Source organism: Myiozetetes cayanensis, unplaced genomic scaffold (assembly GCF_022539395.1).
Source record: "Myiozetetes cayanensis isolate MyiCay16 unplaced genomic scaffold, myiCay2020 scf3, whole genome shotgun sequence".
NCBI lineage: Eukaryota > Metazoa > Chordata > Aves > Passeriformes > Tyrannidae > Myiozetetes > Myiozetetes cayanensis.
In genome coordinates this window covers 66275884-66296711 of record NW_026087521.1, presented here as the reverse complement: position 1 = coordinate 66296711, position 20828 = coordinate 66275884, and the positions used below count along the sequence as shown (strand labels likewise).

Sequence of the window (20828 nt, the reverse complement as noted above, 5' to 3'; positions counted from 1 at the left end):
TCCATATCACTCGTGGATAGAGTAAATCCAAGACTAAGACAACATTTCAGTATAGTCAGCCGTTAAGAATATTACAGAAAGAACTTCTATGGCTCAGGTGTTTTATCTAGAACCTCTTGCCTGTAGCTGATGCACACATCAGACATACTATTTCAGTTCTCTACTGAATCTACTACATTATTGGTCAAATCAAGCAGCATAAAATCTAAAACAAAACCAAAAAAAGCTCCATCTTAACAATCAAAAAACCCACAAACAACTAAGAAACTGGAAAACCCCTGAGTCTACCAACTATTCATGTTTTTTCATAAAGAGGTACAGATACTCAAAAATTTGGGACAAAATCTAAATTCATGTTAAGATTTTAATGTTTTTTAGGTCATACCTAATTTACGAATAAACTAACAACTAGACAGAAAGTAACAGATTACAGTTTTCATATAGACCCTTAATATAGAACAATCAGATGTTTCAGTTCAACATTGTCTATATGGTTCATCCTTAAAAACTGTTATTCTTAACATACTGAGAATTTCCAGAAAACTGTTGAAATTTCTTCCTCTTACAAGAGCTGAATTAAAATATAGTTATAGGCTGGCTTAACACCAACTGCCTATTTATACTTCCAATTTTGTTCCTGAAAATAATTGTGAACCTAATTAACTGTTGGCAAAAATATTGGCACTTAGAGGTCTACCATATTTGCAGGTGCAGTCATATACTTGGATATCTAAAGCCATTGCCTGTACTCACAGGTATTTTTATGCCTCAGGTAATTTATCACCTCTAACAGGAGGCTATTTTAATAAATGAAGCTATTAAGAATAAACCACTGCATATATTCTACTGCTGTTCAACATAACAGGATAGAACATTAATACTAACTTGAAATTTCCACAGTTTAAAGGAAAATGATTATCTGAATGTGCTTTTTGTGTTTGAATGCAGATGTTATTTTAAAAACTAGGGTAATTGCAACCTGCTGTGTTATATGCTTCTGGTTTGTATAAAACTTAATAACACTCTTAATTAGGCTAATTTAGTCAGATTAATACCTCTGTGTGTGTCAGTACTCACTGTGCTGCCTGCCATGGGGCACTGAATTAATAGCAGCACACTGAGAAAATAGTGGTTTATAAATATTTTCATCTGAGATTTGTAATGCAGACTGGAAGATAAAAAATGTAGGAAGTTTAATGAGTATATCTATGAAAGGGAATAGTTTTAAGTGAATAAAGAATGGAAGCTGTTTTTCTAGTGGTACTACATGTAGCTAACATGAGAAAAGGGTTTCTCCAAATCACTTATGTTCTGTAGAACATAAGAGGTTTGGGGATAATTACAAGCCAAATAAATAAAAATAAATTAAAAAAAATCACAGGAATGTCTACAGCAGGAGGCCCAACCCCTACTAAAGTCACCACTGCTTCTAGACTGTGAATTTCTCTGAAATGAGTGCCAAACTCCAATCCTGAGGTTACAATGGTTACTGCTGAAAGCACTGGGGCTCCCAACAGGGAAGACTTTTACCACTGTGAGAAAGAGAGAACACTTCACCTTTGGAGAGCCCTTTTTGTTTTAGGTGAGCACACAATAAAGCATGTTTCAGTTAAGGATCTTAACAATCAAATTGCTAAACACCTGAACAACTATCCCATACTAGATATTTTAATGAAAATTCTGGTACTGGAGAGGAAGCTGTACCTCTCCAAGTAACTTTCCACCTGTGAAATGTTCAGCCTTTTCAATGGGAACAGCAGTCTGGTGATACACACCCACTTGTCTTGCATAGTTGTCTGCATGTTTCTTTTGCTCCTCAGTTCTAAAAACACCCATTGCAGATACACAATTAGACCAGATACTTTTATTTCACTTGTGATACAACTGCAGAATCTGGAAGAAACTGTACTAGTGATAATAGAGTTTCCCTCTTATGAGTTGCAATCCTAATAACAATGCAGTTATAGTGTAAAAAATACCAGAAAAACAAAGCCTTTGTACATAACCTACTTATTTGAATCCAAACTCACCATTTTCAGCAACACACATTTATCCAGTATCAGAGAGCAACTAACTAAAGGACTTTTTCTTTTCCAAAAAAGACTTTCGATGTAAATTAATTTCCAAAAAATGGATAAACAAAACCTATTAGAAGATAACCAAGTCAGAGTAATTCTCAAGACAAAATAGTTAATACCACTTCTCTCCAATACTAGGATGACTCATAGTTATTGTTTGTGTGCCTCAAAATTTTTCATTGGTCAGAAACATCTGTCTCTGTCCTACACAAATGCTATACATTTTTTTCTTGATTTCTAGTATGTGTTTCCAGGACTTTCAATAATTCCTCTGAAACATATTTACATCTGAGCATCATCCCAAAACAAGTCCATCTTAATATTTATGGCAAAAATAGTTGTATCAGATCATCTATCATACTGAAATTTCTCTTTCAGAAATATATTTTTCAGAAATACAGAGTAAAACTGTATTATAACTGTATATAAACACATGTATTTTACACATACCAATGTAAATTGTTGGAGAATGTCCAGTATCCTTGGAACTAAAGAGACACGAGGAGTTAATGCATTCCAATATAGGAACAAGAATTAGTAGGGGCACAATGCTTATCACATTCATTGCTGCAATTGGGAAGACAAATCCACTGAAGTGCAGGTTGGAATTCATGGTTTGGAGATAATATCCTGAAGGAATCTGTATTGAAGGATAAAACCCCACTCCATTAGTATACCAGGTATCTTTCATGGATAAGATTTTTGCTATATTTGGAAATTTCTCTGATACTTTTCCATCTGAAGAAGTCACATTAAACCAAATACCTGCTGGCTAAAAGGAATGATCATTCATAAAGGAGGCCTTTCATATAGTGGCAATATCTGAATTCTCTGCCAGAATGTAACGTTGTCCTTCTATAACATTTTCTCTTGAGTTTAACAGTTCAAAGCAACAGTTGGTAAATTTATTTGACCACCCCCAGTTAGAGCTATTAGCCAATATACCAAATGGCCTAATAATTTAGTCACTTTGCCCAGACAGTGCTTAACAGAACAGAATCTTAGAACAGCAAGATGCTGGGGATTTAATACTAGAATGACAAAATTTTGAACTTCCAATTGTGTGCTCGAGGTGAGAGTTTTTCTTAAGACACTCTTGCCAGCACATGGTTTTAAAAGCTATTGGGAGTGAAAATTCGACCACAGCCTTAGAATCAGCTTAGTGCAACTGACAGCCATAGAGGACTTCCTTTTGCTCCTGGGAACTGAAAACTAAAACCAAAAAGAAGCAGATGTGGAACCCACCAATGGCAGTCATCAAGGTATGCAATTAAGTAGATTTGTAAGACTCTTTCACTACTAAAACAGATAATTCCTCCTGCTTGTTTGAGGCTCTACAGAAGATCTGTTGGGTTTATTAAAAAGAATAAAATCAAAATCCCAGTGGCTTCTACCAACAGATTTTTCAGTTCTGGTGGGGGTTTGTTTGTTTGTTTTTTGAGGAAGGTTGATTAACTAAATTCATGTGCATCAGGGAGCCATAATCTGCTCCATTTTACTGAAGACAAACTCCAACTCGATCAGTTCAGAGTACTGCCAAGACAGAGCTCTATGTAGAAGTGGTTTCTTTACTCTCTTTCTGTTTTTAGTCAGTTTGGGATTCCTGCAGCATCCTGCACAGCTCTTCAATATGACTGGTAATTTCAAACCCAGGTAGAATATTACTGCTTTATAGCAGTCTGAAAATTAATGTATAGTTAGTAACTGAGCTCATGTAGGGTTTCTCATCAATGGTTATAGTCGACCCTACTCCCTGGGAGTCTGTTCAGTGCTAAGGAATTACTCGAATGATAGATCTTAATAAAAATATGAAAAAACCTACATTCCATCTCCAAAAGTAGATATAAATTGTAAAAGGGAGAATAAATAGCAATAGAACTAAGCAAGTTTAGAACAGAGCCAAATCTTGTTGGATCCTTTTTTTCTAATGCCTATTGCAAGTAAGAATTGACTTCTTAATAGGAATTAAAATATCATCAACATGAATCACAGGCACTGAAAGCTGTTAGTAATATGAAGAAAATGTTCTTAATCTTCAAAAAAAAAGATACTAATCTATCACTTTGAGAAAGAGTCTTAAACTTATAGCAAATTCTGCTAAAGGAGTAAGTAGATTCTTTCAGCAGTGGAAATACTTCTATATTTTCTAGATAAATACCTGATTATTATATATTTGATTAATGATATTTGGTTAATTTTCATCTAGTCACTAAAGAATAACCTTGGTCAAATATATGTGTTTGTTGGTTTGGTAGGGTTTTTTTTTGTTTGCTGGGGATTTTTGTGCCTTTGGGGAGAGGGGAGAGTTGGGAAGGCAAGAGGACAAAGAATAAACCAGATGGATGGGAACGTGGGATGATGGCAAGAGGAAGTGTCAGTGAAGCAGTATATGCCACATGCTTGTAAGAATTTCCTTAAGCAACATTTTAACAGGAATAAGTTATAGCTCATAAACTTGTTATTCCAGTTGCCAAAGGGTAAGCTACCTCAAACTCCTGCTTAGCCAGGATCATCCAGACAGAAACGAATCTGAAGGAATCACGTCAGCTTAAGTAGCTTCTTGACACATTTACATTTATATAACATACACTCAATCAAAACGAAAAGAACCAGATAGCCTGACAGAGGGGCTGTGAAAGGACTGCTTCTTTCCACAAATGGAAAACCACCCACTTCCACTGTAGCTACAACAACCACATAAGCCTGTCAAAACAGTAGGAGAAATATGCAACCAAAACAGCAAATAAAATTTTCTGCATCTCCCCAAAAGTAAGTAAACATTTACTAAGTGGAAAAATTACATTTTTCAGGAAGAATACCGAGCCTGAGTCTGTATGGATAACTGCAACACAGCAGCACGAGGAGCACAGGACTCCAGTACAAGATGTTTCAACCAGTAAAGATTCAGAGAAAGGAGTAGCAAGCAGTCACACAAGCTCCTTAATGAGTCTTGACCAAGTCAATTTTCATTATTTTATGAGACTAGAGGTTATAGCAAGGAATATTCTTAGGTAATTGAAACTAATCTGCAAAGTTGCTCAGCTGGTAAAGCAAAACTTGGAACAAACATATCTACAGATATAGTAGTAAACGTGTCACAGCCTATTTCAAGTTTCTTGTTTAAAAGTTGTGTACCCACCTGCATAAGGCATGTTCTGTACAGAATTTGGAAAGTAAACAATGGGAAGAGTCTCGCAAGTGACTTCGTGCTTTCCACCTGAATCTCACTGTACTGGCCACCATAGTTTTCCTTGGCATGATCCAGCCAGCTGGTCACACCTCCGCCGAAGTAGCGATACTGCACACAGCGCGTTTTCAGTGCACTACCAATTACCCCAAAAGTCGTCAGCAGGGAGCTGTCTGCAAACAGTCAGAGACAGTAGACATTGGTACGTTTTTATTTGCTGCCAAAATAAAGAAGACAAGACAAAACAGTTTGGAAGGAAAAATATAAACTGAAATATTTCACCTTTGTGTCTTTTTGGGTAGGAGAAAGGTAATAGTAGTCTGGATTTGTTTCAAAACATTCTTTTTTGGACACAGTTGGTTCTCAACCTAATTGTTACAGAAGCAATCCTGTCAAACATCCACAGAGAAGACTCCTTTCTGCTACCAGTTATTTAACACACCACAATTTGTTGCTGAGATTGAGCAAGCAAAGCATTAATTTCCTTTGCTTTTTCTTTCCTTTCATTGAATGTTGTTAGTTTTCATTTCAAGACAGTACTGTAATGTTGCATACCTGCTGAAGTCCAGCAGCACTGGGAGGGCAGTAGTAAAGGGAGAAGGAAAAGGATTTTAAGAAATAGTTGATGAGATAAGAAAATTCTCATGGATGAATTTCAAAGCCAGAAATATTATCTCAGGACTTCCAAGTAGCATGCTGGGACAGAAAAAAGTTTACAGTTCAGTACTTGGCATATTAAAACTTGCTCACTGGTTACTGGGTTCAGGAATTGCTAACTTGGTTCTCAGATTCAGAGGAAACAGAAGTAAAATGAGGACAAAACTGTTAGCATCAGGCTTGGAAGTGTAGATTAATTTACCTTTGGTAAGTTGCCATCCGTGCAAATAAGGGTTATGGCACTTCTCGACTTTTCTGAGTGCTGAAGCACTACAGTAAGTTCTTTCCAAAAGTTAAGGTGAAGTAAGATTGCAGAGGGAAAATATCTCCCTATTATCTCTGATATGGAAATTATTTTCCAGAAATATACATTGACACTTACTGGAAGCACTTGTTCTAGAGTATTAAGTAAGGGCACCTTATTAGATAAACTAACATTTAAAACTCCCTGGCTGTTTAGTATTAACTTGAAGACTGTTGGCACTATGGAATAAAGTCTGAAATAGCTTATTAAAGCTTGCAAACACAGAGTTGGTACAGTTTTTATTGTTCTGTATGACTGTACTAGGCATCTATTCTTACCACTTGTTATAAGTGACGTTTAAGATCTTAGACTATTTTAAGACCTAATATGAAGGCGAAAAGTAAAAAATCTGCAGACTTCCAGAGTGATTTGACTAAGAAGCTAACCAGAAAACAAGTGGGACCTAGGGCTCTTTTTAAAGCAGAGGTAGTTTCAGAAGTAAATAAGAGATACCAGAAAACTTGGTTTCAGCTCAATTAATTGGCAGAGCTTGTAATTAAATATTTCAGATCAGATAATATTTTGCTTTGCCCTACCCTAGAGGTTGGACATTCAAAACAAGAAATAAGAAACAGTAACATGGCATTACTACTCTACCAGGGTTTAAGCCCAGTCAGATTTGAAATCAGGAGATGCACAGAGTAACCCATGACAAGACCAGCAGACAGTTCAACAAAGCAACATGTCCTGGTTCACGTGACCCAGTCTTGAATATGGTCATGGCCCTCACATTTCAAAAGAAAGGAGATGTGTTGGGCAGACTCTTCTTTCTCACTCTCACTGAAAAAAGGACTAAAATAAACAACAAAACCCGATATTTCCCTGCCTTTCCTAATGGATCAGCTGAGGCTCTCCTTTATCTCATTTCAGTCAACTACCTTGGAAACATTATTTTGCAGGAGACAAAACAGACAAATGCATTATTTAGCTGTGTTTCTCTTCATGGAATTCCAGCAGATTATAACAGCTAGTAAACCAGGAAGATAAAGCTGCTTGAAGTTGCTGTTCAGAAAGCAACTTCAATGATACATAAACCTAATTATTATCAAGAGGATTTTGCCAATGATATAGTCAGAATAAGTATGTCATCCCTTCTTTAAAAGAAAATAAGTAAACCCCACAGAACTCCATAGTGGTGAATTCTTTGAATTTACAAACCTGATCAGCTAGTAGGAGACATGTTTAAAAGCATAAATATTTATATCAGTGCACATTATGTAGCTAAACATCATACACTACATATTTTTATTTCTGAAGTTTTCAGCCTGTATAGATATTAAGTTACAACTTTCAGAAAATTATTTACCTTCTCGTTTATACTTCAGCCCTTTGCTTTCATATTCTTTTACTTTCACTGTAAACTAATTATGAATATCTGTGCTATTTAATTGCAATAAAAAGCCTACATTGCACCCTAGATGGTAGACATTTTTTTCTTCATCTCTATTCACCTGCAAGTCCTTAAAACTATAGCAGTGGGAAGAAATGCCAATAAAGTCCATGTTCAATAGCAAAACATAATTGAATGCAACATCCATTTGAAGAATTACCTTAAGATAAAAAAGGCAGTAAATATAAAAATCATTGAAGGTCACCTATAGATTTGAATTACAGTTCTGAAGAATTTCTAATTTCTTCACCTCAGTGGATAATACAAAGTATATTATCTTTTGTTTTCACTAAGGAAATAAAAAACTTTGCAGGTATTTAGAGACTGGCCTTCTGCAAAGAGTTGGGAAATATAGGATCATTCAAGTCATAGGGAAAAACACTTGATACAAAGAAAAAAGTGTTCTACTAGTTTGATTGAGGGTCAAGACAGACATAATCTACGAATTTATGTTATTCCACTTAGTAGGATTAAACTATTTAAAGGATTAAATTACAGATTTAGTCCATATTTAATTGCTGAGATCAGGAATATACTAAATGTTTTTCCCTTCTCATGTTGTAAAACTGTAGTGAGCCCCAGTCTCTCCATAACAAGTTAGCTAATTTGATGGTAGTCAATGCTTACCTCAGCTGCATATTATGATGAGGTTTTGGTGGCACTGTGGAGGCGATGCATTTCTTTGGTTCTATTTATTTAGAATAAACCTCTCTAGTGATGTCCTTGCTACAATAATTACCAAACACTTAGCTTATGCATTCATTCACTCACTACTAATATATTTTTTCTTTGATTATATTCAACAAAAATACTGAAGTAATAACTTGCTTTCAGTTTCTGGGTTCTATTGAAAAAAGAACAGGAAGATTTGGCCATTTATGGCCTTTTTCAAGCCACCTTGGCTCCTCTTACATTTTTGTGCCTGATAAATTAAGAGGGACATTGTCTATCAAAGGATTTTGTAGAGCTCAGGTACCAACTGGTGAGGTCTCAAAAGTGTAAGAGCTTCTTCTGTATTAAAATATCTGCACAGTCCGCACAGGAACTATTAAAAGCTATTCAGTATTTCTAGTTACTTTCAAATGAGTAAAACCACCTGAGGTTGTATAAGCAAGTATGTTGAAATAACAGTAAGTACCAGATGTTCTGCAAGATAAAGGCACTACAAAATCACTTTGCTACTAATGCATATTCCTGTTTAGCTGACTAACCCCTGTGCTTGACTGCCCAGCTGTGAGTTCAGGAGAAGCAATAGAACACACTTAGCATAGACACAAACTGACCAAAACACACTGGCCACAGGTTGAACCAATCATGACAAAATCAGTTCCACCAGCAGCAGGGATATTATACTTCTTCCTGCACAGGCAAATTCTTTGACAATTTCCTTGATATGCCAGAAAACATACATGAGTTTACCACAAACTACTTCCCACTTTTACAGCCTATTCAGAATCTCCAGGTCTGTTTTTACAGAGAATGGATATTTTATCTTTTACAAAAAGATATTGTAGAGGTAAAACCCAAGGATCTCCAACTAAACAAAGCAGTGTTATAGAAAAACTCTTTTAGATATGCAAGTTGATTTCTTCTGTGAAAATAATCTCCAGAGTTACTTCCTAAGTTGCCTCTTACCTGCTTTGGGTTTGTAAATCATTTCACCCCTCATCATGTGAATTGTGATGATAGCCATAATCCCAGACACAAATGGGATAAGAAAACCAAGGTTCCTGGCCACAGACTGCTGGATGTAAGAAATGCTGACAAAGACAACTGCTGAATTTAAGTTAACCAGCCAATAAAACCTAGTACACAGAGACAAGAGAGAGAAGAGAGGCTGAATAACATAAGGCTTTTACAGAAGATTAAAACATCAAATTAAAGGCATGGTTAAGTATAGTAAGCATGGACAGCATCAGTACCATGCACACATTGACACACCAATTAAAATAGAATTTCACTTGAACGTCTCAGCTCCAAGAGGTGTAAGATTAAAGTAAGTGTACTAAAGCAGTAGAGCTGAACAAATTATCAGCATAGTACTGCAAATATTCTTGTGGGTGATGCTAATTAAATACATCAACATTTAACATTTACACATTTAATATCTGGTAGCATAAGTTTTTGTATGAAATATCATCAAATCATATGCTTTAAGCTTAAGAGAGAAATGACTTAATGCCACCACCCTTTGGTTAAAAAATATTACATGTTTAGAAATCTAAGAAATAATTTGATTTATCAGTCATTAGTTGCAAGGCTCAGCTTGAACTTTTGTTGTCTTCTGAAAATATCTTAATAAGGAGGTTTCCCGTCACAATTTTTTTTTTAGTCTGACACTGTCTTTGGCAGTAGAGGTGCTTCCCAAGTAAGTGCTGAACTCCTCCTGATCACAGAACATATTCAAAGGAAAATCACACACTCTGGAAAGCAGATGGTATACCACTACTGATAGCCCTACTGCAGCTTAGAACCCCTCAAAATATCACAATAAATATTCTTTAAGGAATAGGAGGATAGCAAAAGATAATTCAGCTATTTTTACTTTAAATTTGACTCTGGTTTGAAGAGTTAACCTTTGAAATTTTAAAGTTTAGAATTTAAACTCTGACTAAACTTTCAAGTTCCAAGTTGGCTTTGAAGATGTGTATTGGTCTGGTGTGGCACGCAGGCAGACAACAGAGTTGGCTTCTGTGAGAAGGTGCCAGAAGATTCCCATGTGTCGAACAGAGCCAATGCCGGACAGATCCAAGATGGTCATAACACTGGCCAAGGCTGAGCCCATCAGCGCTGTGTTTTCTGTCCCCTGCCCAGCTGAAGATGGGAGTGACAGAGCAGCTTTAGTGGGCACGTGGCATCCAGGCAGGGTCAACCCACCAGAAGATGACAACTGTATTTTAAACAAAGAAGAGGGATCAATAGTGGAGTAGTACTGCCTCAATATATCAAAGATTACAGTTTGCAAGCAGATGCAAGAGGAGATTCCTTTACCATTGCTGGAACCTTAGCAAAATGGTTTGATTTAAAGGTGAAATATAGATTGATACATAATTATACAGCTTAATACATATTGCTTGAGGACACAAAACTTCTTTTCTTGTTCAGTGCCACTTCTGCCCATATATGCCATTTGAACTTGAATATTTATGTTTCCTAATTAATATAGAATTATCTTCTCAATGATAAAAGAAAAGGCACTTTGGAATTATGTTGCTCCATGATGATAGAGTAGAAGGGATTTTATATTTACCCATGTTGACTGCTGTTCAACTAAAACTTTAAAAAAATATAGTTACACAACTGGTTCAGTTAGAAATTGTGTAGATGTCTTGAATCAATTCCTAACATTTTTTTAAGTTAGAAGTTTCAGTGACTCTTTTCCAAACTTTCTAAAGAAGTGTGCAGGAGCTACCTGAAGTCATCACACTCTTCTTGGTTCTAAGATTGTTTGACTGGAAATAGAAGGCATCCAAAGAAAACCCTTGAGCACAGGAGAACACTTTTTTTCTTCATCATCGTACTGTAAGACTGAAACAAAGTTCCTCTCACAAAAATGAGGAGGAAAAAAACCCAACGGGTTTAGCAATTCTTACTGCCCAAACAAGAGAGATAAACTACCCTCAATACACAGAATTTAGGGACGTGGTCATATCACACTGACAGCAGCAGATCAAAACCTACACAACTACACAACCTGGCTGGTTCTCATACAACAGCTACCTAATGCTGCAGTATTTGGGCTGGCATTACATAAAGTGTCTCAGAGGTCCCACTAGGACATAGTGGGTTTAGTTAGGCACATCAAACTGAACATCATGTACAGCTTTGTAGGGAACAGCTCCTTCCTGGAGCTTCAGCACTTGGAGGTCTCTTCACAGTGAGAGCTAAAGGCCAACTTGGGAGGCTCATTTCAAGAATGCAGTCCAGATACAAACCTAAATGCTACTGTGACAAGCCACATAGACCTAATAATCTTCTTATAACACTGTACAGAACTGCATTCATTGCAATAACTTTAAAGAAGTAGCAACTCTTATTGAAAATATTGTTTATGTGTATAAAGAATTCAAAAAGTTTTTACTTAATGTAACAGTTGAGATGAAACTACTGAATGAAACTATCTGAGATCACGTGAAATATATGAAAATAGACCTTTTGGATTAATTTTTAAGACTCAGAAAATGTCTTGTTATCTGAAATATTACTTGTTTTTATCTTTTAAGCCTGCCTAGCTCTCACAAATTAAGTTTTGATTTATCCAAATTCAGGCCCAGATATTCCATGTATAGGTCAGAATCCAAGCTATATATTTTTTTGTACTAGATCTTTGTAGGAGGAGGTAAATTTTTCAGAATCACTACAGAATTCTCTGCAAAAGCAAGGTGGAGGAAAAAAACCCAGAGAAATAGAAAAACATTTTAAAAAGTCAAAGTAAAATGTGTTCAGGATAATGTCAGAAACTGATCTGTAATACATGAAAGGAAAAGAAAGACGGAGGGTGGAAAATACTACTGGTTTCATGTTCTCTGTATTTATTTTTTCTAAAGCAAATCTCTAAGACAAGATATAACTCTAACTCTCACCCCAGTTTAGATTGCACTCTTTGCTCTCATTCCCTGGTCCTACAGAGAGAATGTATTTCTCCTGCTGCAAAAATAGCATTTAGCAATGCAGAAGGCCTTAGGGAAATCTAATCCAACAGAATCCAAGCCCTTCTTCACTTAGCATTGGTATATTCTATTTATTTAGAAGGTCAGAGCCATAGTACATATTAGGGGTAAGAACGAGGCCCTGGATGTACAAAGCAATTTTCTTGAAGGATTGAATTAGAAAATAGATACAGGGTCTTTTAACCCAATCTTTAATTCAGTAATTCTGACTGTTTAAAAGGAATTTGGCTAAGAACATAGATTCAAACTCACCAAGAGCATGCAAGCATCTCATTATATATAATTTTAAAATTCAATCCCAAGACAAGCACCTACCAAGAAAAAGTGATTATATTCTGAGACATTCAATGAGATTAAGAATGAACTCTCCATTTTTTAAAACTTGAGATTGCACTCCAACAGCATCTCCTTGGGTGTCACTGCAAAAATTATTAAATTTTTTTTAATTGCACATGTGCCTTTCTTGATATTTCCAAAGCTCCAAGAACTGACCCATCTGGATTCCCCCAAGGAACTTTTTATTCGCATTATATCTCCTTTGTAATCAACACTGAGAAATGTCACTTTGATTAAACACAATTCTGAATGGCTAAGACCACAGTACAATAAATTCTCCAGAGCTATCTTTCAGAACAACTGATTGCTCTCCAGTTTTAATCCCCCAGAGCCTTATTTAATCAAAATGATGTTGCTAATTAAGGATTAAAACTCAGAATAGAGTAAAAAAGGAAAGACTTTTTTTCTCTTCTCTCCTATGGGCAGGTCAAGGAGGCAGAATCTGCTCTAAGGAACTAAACAGTCTCATCCACCTTTGGTAAAGCTATCTTATTCACTGAAGTTTGGATTTAATTCAAAACTCTTTGATATTAACATAATTGGAGGAAAAAAGAATAGCCAGGAAAGCCATCCCCAAAGGAGAAGAGATCTGATTCACTAAGATCTTCATTGATTCTTCAGTATTGCATTGTTAATATGCAAATGTGCCAAGTTTTGATTTTAATAACCATGCATGTAAAGGAGAGAAAAGGGGGCAGTTTAGGGCTTTTTTTTTAACCCCTTGAAGCAGGGATTTGGAGGTTCCCACTGCAACTTCCTCACTGGACAGTTTAACCAGAAAGTACAGCACCCTGTATAGGGTTGCAGAAGTGATAAAGAAAGGTAAACAAATCACTACAAATTACCTCCCTGATGCACTGAGAAAGAAATAATTGATATGAAAAAACCAAAAAAAACACCACCCTGAATTTTAAGAACCATCTTAAGAACAATTTTTCTTAAAGAATTAAAAAGAACCAAACCAAAACACAAATGTCAAGAGGTTTTTCTGGTGCCAGAACTTCCCAGCAACAGAGTTGAAACAATGCAGCTCCCTACCACTGAGTTTAGCAGTTACAGACTACTAGCAAACCCTACTTCCAGCAAACCAGCAGACTCTACTGCTGCCTCTCAAGGTTAAACATTTACTCTGATATAAATTCCAATATATCATTGAATTTTACCACAGTTAGTTAGGGAGCAACAGGAAAATATCTTAAAGGGATAGCCATATTAAAGGCAGAAAACCAAGTGGAACGTGTTGTTTCAACAGCAACTAGATGGTCAAATCTTAGAGCATTTGGGCAAATTGTTTAATCCTGAATATTCTGACAGCATATTTCCGTAAGAGGTTAATACAGACTATCACCTACTAGCAAAGTGAAAAAGTTAGGAGAAGTTTTAACTAAAACTCCTGGAAACTCTTCCAAAATCTACAAGTTTTGTGGTTAAAAACAAAGCATGAAACCCACCACCCACAGAATTTACCTTGTAGGTCAGTAGTGAATTTCAAGGCAATGCTCTATCATTCCCAACAGATACTTAGCCAACATTAAATTACCAACCAGTTGAAAAATGAAAGAAGTTCCTTTGGTCCACATTCCTCAAGGTTGTATGCACTGAGTGGACAAACTATAGCTCTTATGCCTCCTATTCCCAGACTAGCTGTGAGTAGTGCAAAGTAGAATACTATTTTCTGCTCCCTTTTGGGTAGCGTGTGAAGAACATGTCGTCTGTCGATGTAAATGTCTTCAAAGGGGAATGACACAACAGGTAATAGTGCTGTGCCTGGAATGGAAAGAAAATTTCCGTTTGAAATTAATTAGAATCAGAAGAATCAGACACATTTTTTTAAAGCAGGTACGTTGCAAAGACAGATGGAAAATCAAAGATACACAACAGAAAAGTACAAAGAGGGAGAGTCATAATCCTGTAGAGAGGCAGAACCTTTCTGGATGATGATATATAAAGTAAGGCAAAACCACAATGGACCTCCAAAAACTAAACTTCCTCTGAAATGCTTATAAGGATTCAGGTTCTTCTGTGAACTGAACCACCAATTAACCAAAAAAGCCCAAAACACCCCAGTGTGGAGTGCAGTCTTTTTTACTATAAACTCCAGAATCATAATTTAACAAATAAATTATCAAAATTTTTGTGGAAGACTTTTTCTTTTCTTCTTTCTGCTGCATCTTCATGGAAAACACATGATTTTCAGAAACTTTACCCATAGAAGGACTGCCAGCATTTGCCACCTCCAGTCTGTAAAGCAAGTCTTTCAGATTTAATCAGCTACAGATTTTTCAAGTTGTACTTGGACTCTAAACTTAAAATATATTGACACCTCAACAACACAAACATTAGCCACTACTAAGACTATGACTGCTCATCAGACTCTAATGCATCAGGAATGTTTAACAATCTATCTCCAACAAAAAAATGTTCCATCTGAAACAATTCCCAAATACCTCAAAATCTGGTCACTGGTCTTCTACTTTAAGATATGCACTGCAAGGAGAAGTAGTAGAAGGAAATTTAAACCAGAATCCCATAGGAGAAACAGTAGGACACAATAAAAATAATTTTTCCAGGGTTTTCAATCAGCTCAAGAACATTACAGGAATAACTCTGATTTTTTACTTGCTTTGTAGCATGTCTGAATTACAACGTGGATGGCTGTTGTAGAAATCAGACTTGCTTATGCTCAGTAACTGGTTCAAGTAAGAAGTATTTCTATCAGTTTGGTTTAAGTTGACAGAGTAACCATCCGCTGTGAGACAGGCTAATTGCTACAGAACAGTCATATTTAATTTGAACAGTGCTCTTATATAAAAGATCTCAAGAATGAGACACATGGAAGATTCAGAATGTGCTAACAGAAAGCAGGCCCTGGGTGCAGGTATAAGAGTACAGTCTGTACTTCAGGCAAAGTCTGGTTATACTGGTAAATGCTGAAATACTTTTCCTCTTGTCCAAATACAACAGTAACATACAATCTTACTACCAACAGCTAGAAAACAGTTTCCAAACTCTCTCTCCTACTAAAGCCTTGCGTTTGTGCCAAACAACGCTAACAAAAACTTTAGACATTTGTTAAAGAGATCAATTTTAAGAGTTGAGCATCCAGGTTCTGAATAGCTACCCCACTTTAGAGGAGTCAAGTTTGTGCACCAACTGCACACAAGATACACATACAAATGTTCCTTAGTCTTGTTCAAAGCACTGCCTCACAAAACTACAAAGGTAAAAATACTGTAGTGCATTTTGTAGAGGAGGAACTAAGTCATTATCTATTAGAGAAGGTGGCCACAAGGCTGGAGAAAATGGTTAGATTTCAAACACAAAGCTTGAGAATGCATTGCTGCAAGACAATTCGTAAAACAAGAAATGGTGCCCAGGGTGTCACCTACCTAGGAAGTGTAGAAACATGCAGATGCACACAAGCTTGATCCTCCCCACAAGGCACTCGGCAATCCAGCCCACCAGCACTGGTGTCAGCATGGAGGTGCCCACAAAGCACATGTTGACAATGGCTGCCTGGTAGTTGCGATAGCCGAGCTTGACAGTGCAGAAGTGGATCATGTTGCACACGATGCCAAAGAACGTGAATCTTTCACAAAGCTCCACCAGCAGCACACAAATAGCCTCTTGAAGTTTCTTCTCGGGTTGAGACAGTTTTCCATCACGGTTGCTTCTCCCAGCTAGGGGACTTTGCTCCTTGTCAACCATGTGGTTCAAAAATCCCTTCCCTTGCACATCTCTTCTGTCTGTATCAGACATGCTTGTCTTTTTTGGAGTACAACTGAGTAGAGCAGCTTAAGTTGCAGGTAGACTTCTGTGCTCCTCCACTGCAATTAGCAAACTGGTAAGACTCTTGCTTTGAATTCCACACTTCTCTACTACAATTTCTTAGGGCACCTGTCACTTTTGAGATATTACATATAGGATCAAAGAGTATAAAAAAAAAAACAAAACAAAATAATCAAAGACCTATATGAACATTTCAGCTTCTGAATTTAGCAACACTCAGGAAGTTAATTGGCTTATTTAATTAGTCCATTTGGGGGTGAACAAGATTTTTTTCCCCAGAATTATATTACCTATTAAATTATGTGAATCCAATACTGCATGTGCAACTCTATCTGTAAGTTAAAGATAAAGGTTTAAATACACATGAAAGCTAACATTTTCAGCAGAATACAGACAACAGATCAAGAAAATAATTTGATTAAAATAATCCAATACTTTAGCTAGGCAACTAGTGAAAAACTGCAAGTAGATAAAGAGAGGGATTTTTTTTTTAAAGTTTATCCAATCATTATGATAGTTCTTGTTATTTTTGGCTGAAGTTCAGATAAAGTTAATTATAAAAATAAGTAATGCTTCTATATTTAAGTTAGAAAAGCAGATTTTTAAAGAAAGTAAGTTAAGTTTATTAGCAAAAGAAAAAAGCAATCTAGAAGCAACCTAAACCACAACTGTGTCTCCAGGTGGATGTAGCACTGTAGCTGCAATGCATCAAAAGGGGCAGGGGCACAGGTGATGTGTTCTCTCACATCAAACAAAAGCAATTACAACTTTGAGAGGAAATTAGGAAGAGCCAAACTTACATTGCTTTACAATGCTCCTGCTACTCTATCCACAGAGAAGTTTGCTGATTTCCCAGATCAGTTTCTTCATTTTGTGGAACTCATTAAGATCCTAACAACTGTTCAAAATACTTCCAGTTACACATGAGAAGCATTCCTCATTTATTTGGTACAAATGTAAATGCATACACATGTTGCAAGGCAGTGGTAAATCAGGTCAGCTTCCCTAAACAGAACTTTTAATGTCTCTAATAGCATTCTTTGGCTCTGCTGTTTGTTTTCACCTGTCTTTATAATGACTCAAATTTTACCTCTTCAGATCTATTTAGAATATGAGAATTACTTCATCACAAAACAGAAGAACAATAGTATATAATCAGTATGGGTAAAGATAGATTTCAAAATTACCTGAAAAAAAAAGAAACTGTGATTCAAACACACAGGTCAGAAACTCTGAAATGGAAATCTAAGTAGTAATAGACTGTTCCCTAAAACACTTCTGAAAAATATATATTTTTTTTTTAATCTAGTATAATTCTAAAGAAAGAACTCAGATAGCAAAGAACTTATAGTTTTCAGAGATGTTCAGTTGGGTATGAAAACAGCTGTGACTTGTAGCATGCCAAGAACTATTTCTGTCTTCTAATCCATGACAGCTAAAATGATCCTCATTTGGACAAACCAACCTGAGGAATTCAAAGTGAAATCACTTATAACTCAGCTTAGTTTCTCCAACAAAGCCTAAAGAAGCCAATCTCAAGTCAAAACAGGACAGACAAAGTATTTTAACTCAGAGGTGCATATATCTTCTGTTGCATGAAGCTACTCTTGTCTAACTGTTAGCGAAGTTTTTTTTTTTAAGGACATACAACTGCATTTTAGCATCAGTTAGAAAATACAATGATAAATATACTCTTGCTCCCCCAGAAATTTCAATGTCAAATAGTCGTGCAAAGTTTACCTGTTCTCATAGGTGCTAGCAATTCACAGTGAACTATATCATGGTAACTACTACAGAGAGCAGGGCTACTAGCTGGTCTGGATGTTTCTTAGTCCTCATGTGGCTTCATTTAGCCTAATTTTAGGTTACAAGCTGGGGAAAAGGAGTAATTGACTGAGCCTTATAAATGCCATAGAGAGGAGGAAGTGGGTGATTCTCATTGTTACCTTGAATTGCCTTTTCATGTGACTAATATGGGTGTGGTGGTGATAATAATCACAGATCAGTATATGACTTAACATACTCAATGCTCAGAACATATACAACTTCATAAAACAAGGTAATCTTTATGGATTTATTTTTTAAGCCCCTTTTGCAGCAATTATAGGTGGTCAATCTACTTGTGCATGATTTTAGGTGAATTCTGATTGAATCAGCTGGCATTCACTTGGCTTATTCTTACTTATTCTTATACAAAGCAATAGGACTGCATAATGCCTGAGGTGAAAGTCTATTATTTACATTAACATATGTAGAACTTTATACATTCTGAAGCTCCTAGAAACCAGATGCACAAAATAACTGCTATTTAAAAATCCAGCCCTTCTGGCAGTACCTCTGTGTGTCAGTAAGGACTTTATAATTTTTTTTAAACAAATCTTCTTTGAAGGATGGCTCTGAAAATGCGACAGTCAAATCTTGGAGAGAGGTTTATAAAGGTACTTTTTTCCATGTGACTGTGTGAGCTCATTAGAGGTCTGACCATTAATAAAAGACTTGTTATCTGGTGCCCTACTACCCAAGGCAAAAGATTACTTCTTGTCATACTAGAACCTATAAGTTAGCATTACCTTAATTTTTCAAATTGGACAGGTTAGGACTGAAATTTTTTACTAATCTTCTCTGACAAGAAGAAGGGGTTTGTATTGTTGGGGTAGTTTATTGAAATTGAGGGGCAGAACTTCAGTGCCCAGCACTGTTTATGTTCTAGAAGGGTCAGTCTCTCTAATGTTTTAAGAAATTTAATTGAGCTTTACTCTACTCTTTTAAAGAACATGTAAAAATTATTACCCTTCATCATAGCAGCAGCTGTGGTTCCTGCTAAATATCTGGGGTGGAAACATAATTGACATGGACAAGACTGGCAATGCAACACAAGGATTTTGACATCGTAAATAAAAAATTACATGGGTCAGACCTTTCTAGTTAGCTCCAGGATTCCCATTAACTTGCAAGGGTTGCAAAGCTGGCTTAACGACCACTGACCTGAAGACTGCAATTTGAAGACTTAAGAAAGGCAGAGCAAAAGCTCTGGGTGAGAGCATTGCCAAACAGGGGCAAACATGCCTGGGATTTGCTGCCTGATGGTGTAAACACAGGTCAAGGTGGTAGCCTGAGCAGGCAGCCACATTAAAGAAACAGCTCAAAGTGGGGCGTCAGAAAGAGAGAAAGCAGGAAAATGCTGCAAAGACAAGTTCAGAGGACTGCCTCTGGCACCAGGTGTCTCGCTGCAGGTACAGGTGACTAAATAAAAGAGTTAAGAGGGTTCGTGAGAGAAAAAGATGCGGTAACAGCACAGGCTAACACTAGACTTCATACTTTCCAAAATCAGCCCTGTATTTACTTCTGTTCCATGCTCAGTGTAATACAGGACAGCAGTTCCCGGCCAAGCTGATCCCTGCAGGATGTCCCCTCGTGAGGGCAGCCAACCACCCTTCCCTGCAAAACTGGTCGTGCTGTTTAGTCCAGCACAAGGTGTGGCCTCAGAGAAAGGATTGGACACTGGTGCAAAGCATATCCTTCTCCCCTTTTTTTTTCCTTCACGTAATTACATCTCTAGTAGGGAAAAAAAAAATCAACAAACGCAAATTACAAGTCTTTTGAGGCATAAAAAGTAAGTACTAGAAGCTGAGGTCTTGCGCATGTTGGAGATGACCTGCCACCTATGAATGTGTTTCACAGCACTTCAAAATATCTGCAAGGACAGAGTTTAATTGCAGAAGGGGTAAAGAAAAGGTTCATAGTTAAAAAAATAGAAAAATTTTGCTTCTAGTATGAACTTCATCTTTTTCTGTTAACTTTTTTTTTTTTTTTGTCTCCTTTTTTTCATCTTTAGGTGTCACTTTGGACAATGTGTTATTTTTTATGCCCTATATCCTATTTCACAGGTGAATAATAAAATTTTTCTTTTTAAAATGTTATCTCAGACAACCATTTCAGTGATTTCTGCACTGCCTGTCACTGTGTGAGTACTGTGGCTTGAAACAGAACTGGGACAGAATACGACAGTGTTTCTTTTGGAGTTCACAGCACTTCAAACCCATTGCTGATGCTTCTGAAAAACTCCATCAGCATGAGTAAAAATGCTAGGTAATATTTTTCTGACGACACACCAGAAGAATGGCCAGTCTTTACGAGTGAAGATCCAGGGAAGGTCTTTACACCTTCCAGCCTGCGCATTGGATTTTTTAGGTGAGACACAGTGTGCGCGGAACTGAGCCCACCCTTTAATCCTAAGGTTCATCTGCTGGGGCCAAGCGAGCTTGGACGGTGGCAGCGAGGTCCTTAGGACGTAGATGGGTTACCCTTAAGGGTTAGGGAATCGAACCCGGGTCTCTGCGGTGACAGCGCCGCGCCCTTAACCACTAGACCACCAGGGGCTCCACCAGAAGAATAAATACACGCAAAACCCAAGTGC

At 36.8% G+C, this 20828-nt stretch overlaps 1 protein-coding gene across 1 annotated transcript in view; it reads right to left on the bottom strand.

The window, feature by feature from the left end:
* SLC15A5 (solute carrier family 15 member 5) overlaps nucleotides 1-16381 on the bottom strand; it is a 32866-nt gene extending 16485 nt beyond the window's left edge. The window contains exons 1-5 of the mRNA XM_050323400.1: nucleotides 16012-16381; nucleotides 14167-14389; nucleotides 9252-9421; nucleotides 5218-5438; nucleotides 2529-2718 (exon numbers count right to left, since the gene is read on the bottom strand). Coding sequence (XP_050179357.1) covers nucleotides 2529-2718; nucleotides 5218-5438; nucleotides 9252-9421; nucleotides 14167-14389; nucleotides 16012-16381 — 1174 coding nt within the window. The remainder of the gene's footprint in view (nucleotides 1-2528; nucleotides 2719-5217; nucleotides 5439-9251; nucleotides 9422-14166; nucleotides 14390-16011) is intronic.
* Between the last annotated feature and the right edge of the window lie 4447 nt (nucleotides 16382-20828).